The sequence below is a fragment of the Bactrocera dorsalis genome, chromosome 1, assembly GCF_023373825.1.
Source record: "Bactrocera dorsalis isolate Fly_Bdor chromosome 1, ASM2337382v1, whole genome shotgun sequence".
NCBI classification, from domain to species: Eukaryota; Metazoa; Arthropoda; class Insecta; order Diptera; family Tephritidae; genus Bactrocera; species Bactrocera dorsalis.
Genome location: NC_064303.1, coordinates 46,304,278 through 46,305,836, shown reverse-complemented (window position 1 = coordinate 46,305,836; position 1,559 = coordinate 46,304,278). Strand labels below are relative to the sequence as shown.

General features: G+C 31.0%; 1 protein-coding gene across 1 annotated transcript; it reads left to right on the top strand.

The window, feature by feature from the left end:
• Positions 1-251: 251 nt before the first annotated feature.
• On the top strand, positions 252-1,296 carry LOC125775598 (uncharacterized). Its single transcript, XM_049446247.1, has one exon. The coding sequence runs from the start codon at positions 748-750 to the stop codon at positions 1,108-1,110; it is 363 nt and encodes a 120-aa protein (XP_049302204.1). The 5' UTR covers positions 252-747; the 3' UTR covers positions 1,111-1,296.
• The last annotated feature ends 263 nt before the right edge of the window (positions 1,297-1,559 follow it).

Here is a 1,559-nt window from a genome sequence, read left to right as displayed (position 1 = left end):
TTGCGTGACCACGGCTGTATATATCGACATAAATATATACTTGAATTTTAATAACATTTTACAATAATTACGAATTATTGCTTTAAGCTATAAAAGTTCGTTAATATTCGTCAATATAATTCACAATATTGCGAAAATGAAACATCAATGTTATTAAATGTTTATTTTCTTCAAATTGTTTGCATTTTTCAAAAAATTGGCTATAAAATGATCATTTATTTTGATCATTTATTTGATTCTATAGAAATCATTTTTAAGAATAAAAATATTTTTATATACAAACAAAAACATGAATTTTAAATGAATACTTATATCAATTCATATATGAAACACCGGATTCATTGAAAATAAAATAAGAAAACATTGTGTAATTTTAGAAGCGGCTCACTTGTAAGATTAACTTTACTAAAGATACAACAAGTCAACAGAGCTTTGAAAATTCTTCAGAAAAAGCTTATCAATATTCAATTATTTCTGTTATAAAACATTTTTTATCAGTATTGTACTCACGAATAAAAAAGTGAATCAGAAAATGAATTACATTCTATTTCATAGAAATTTATTTGTAAATTTATATAAAAAAAATCAGAATAAATCCTTAAAATGTATTGTCGTTGCATTATATCAGATTTAAAATTTTGACATTCTGAAAAATTTTCCGCCCCCCAAATTGTGCCGCCCTAGGCCCAGGCCTCGCGGGCCTAGGCGGTAATCCATCACTGGTTGTCACTAGAGGAAATAAGAAAAATGATTGTAAAAATTCCTGGTTGTACAGAAGTAAGTGCTGAAGATGTAGGAGAGTGGATGGCTTGTGACACGTCTGACCCTGGTTTTCAAATTCTCAATGACGATGAAATTGTTGTAAGTGTGAGAGAAGATGTTGAAGTGGAAGTGGAAGAAGAACTTTCTGCTGATGTTGAAGTAGACGCTGGACCATCAGCTAGTGAAGCATTTGCCGGCCTCGAGACTGCTTTGAAGTGGATGGAGCGTCAGCCCGAGTGTGACCACTTACAACTGCTCACCATCAAGCGAATACGTGACCTGGCTGCCCGAAAACGGTTGAAGTCCGCCAAACAGCTTACATTGACGGAGATGTTTAAAAAACAATGATTTTTATTTCTAAACTTGTACATAAGTACATTTTATTTATATTTAAAACATGTGAAAACATGTTTCTTTCATTTAATTCAATAAAAAAATAGTGCAATATCAAAACGTAGCTCTTATTCTCTCCAATGGCAATTTAAAAAAAAAAAAATCCGATTATCCGAATATTTGATTATTTGAATGGGTCCCGGACCCCATTAATTCGGATAATTGGAGTTCTACTGTATCTTGAATATTTAGAGTGTTTTTATCTACATATTGAAATTATAAAAAAAAATGCATTTGAAAAAAGATAATACTTTATTACTATTGTCACTCGAAGTTGAAACCTCAAAAAAATGCACATGGGTGGCCCGGGTGATTTTCAATCTTGATGTTATCTGAAATCAAATATTCTTGTTTATTCTCTAATCTATAGACTTGTCATTCTGGTCGGAACTACTGAAGTTAAA

Coding starts and splice junctions, on each gene's coding strand:
- LOC125775598 (XM_049446247.1), top strand. CDS start 748: ATGATTGTAAAAATTCCTGGTTGTACAGAAGTAAGTGCTGAAGATGTA.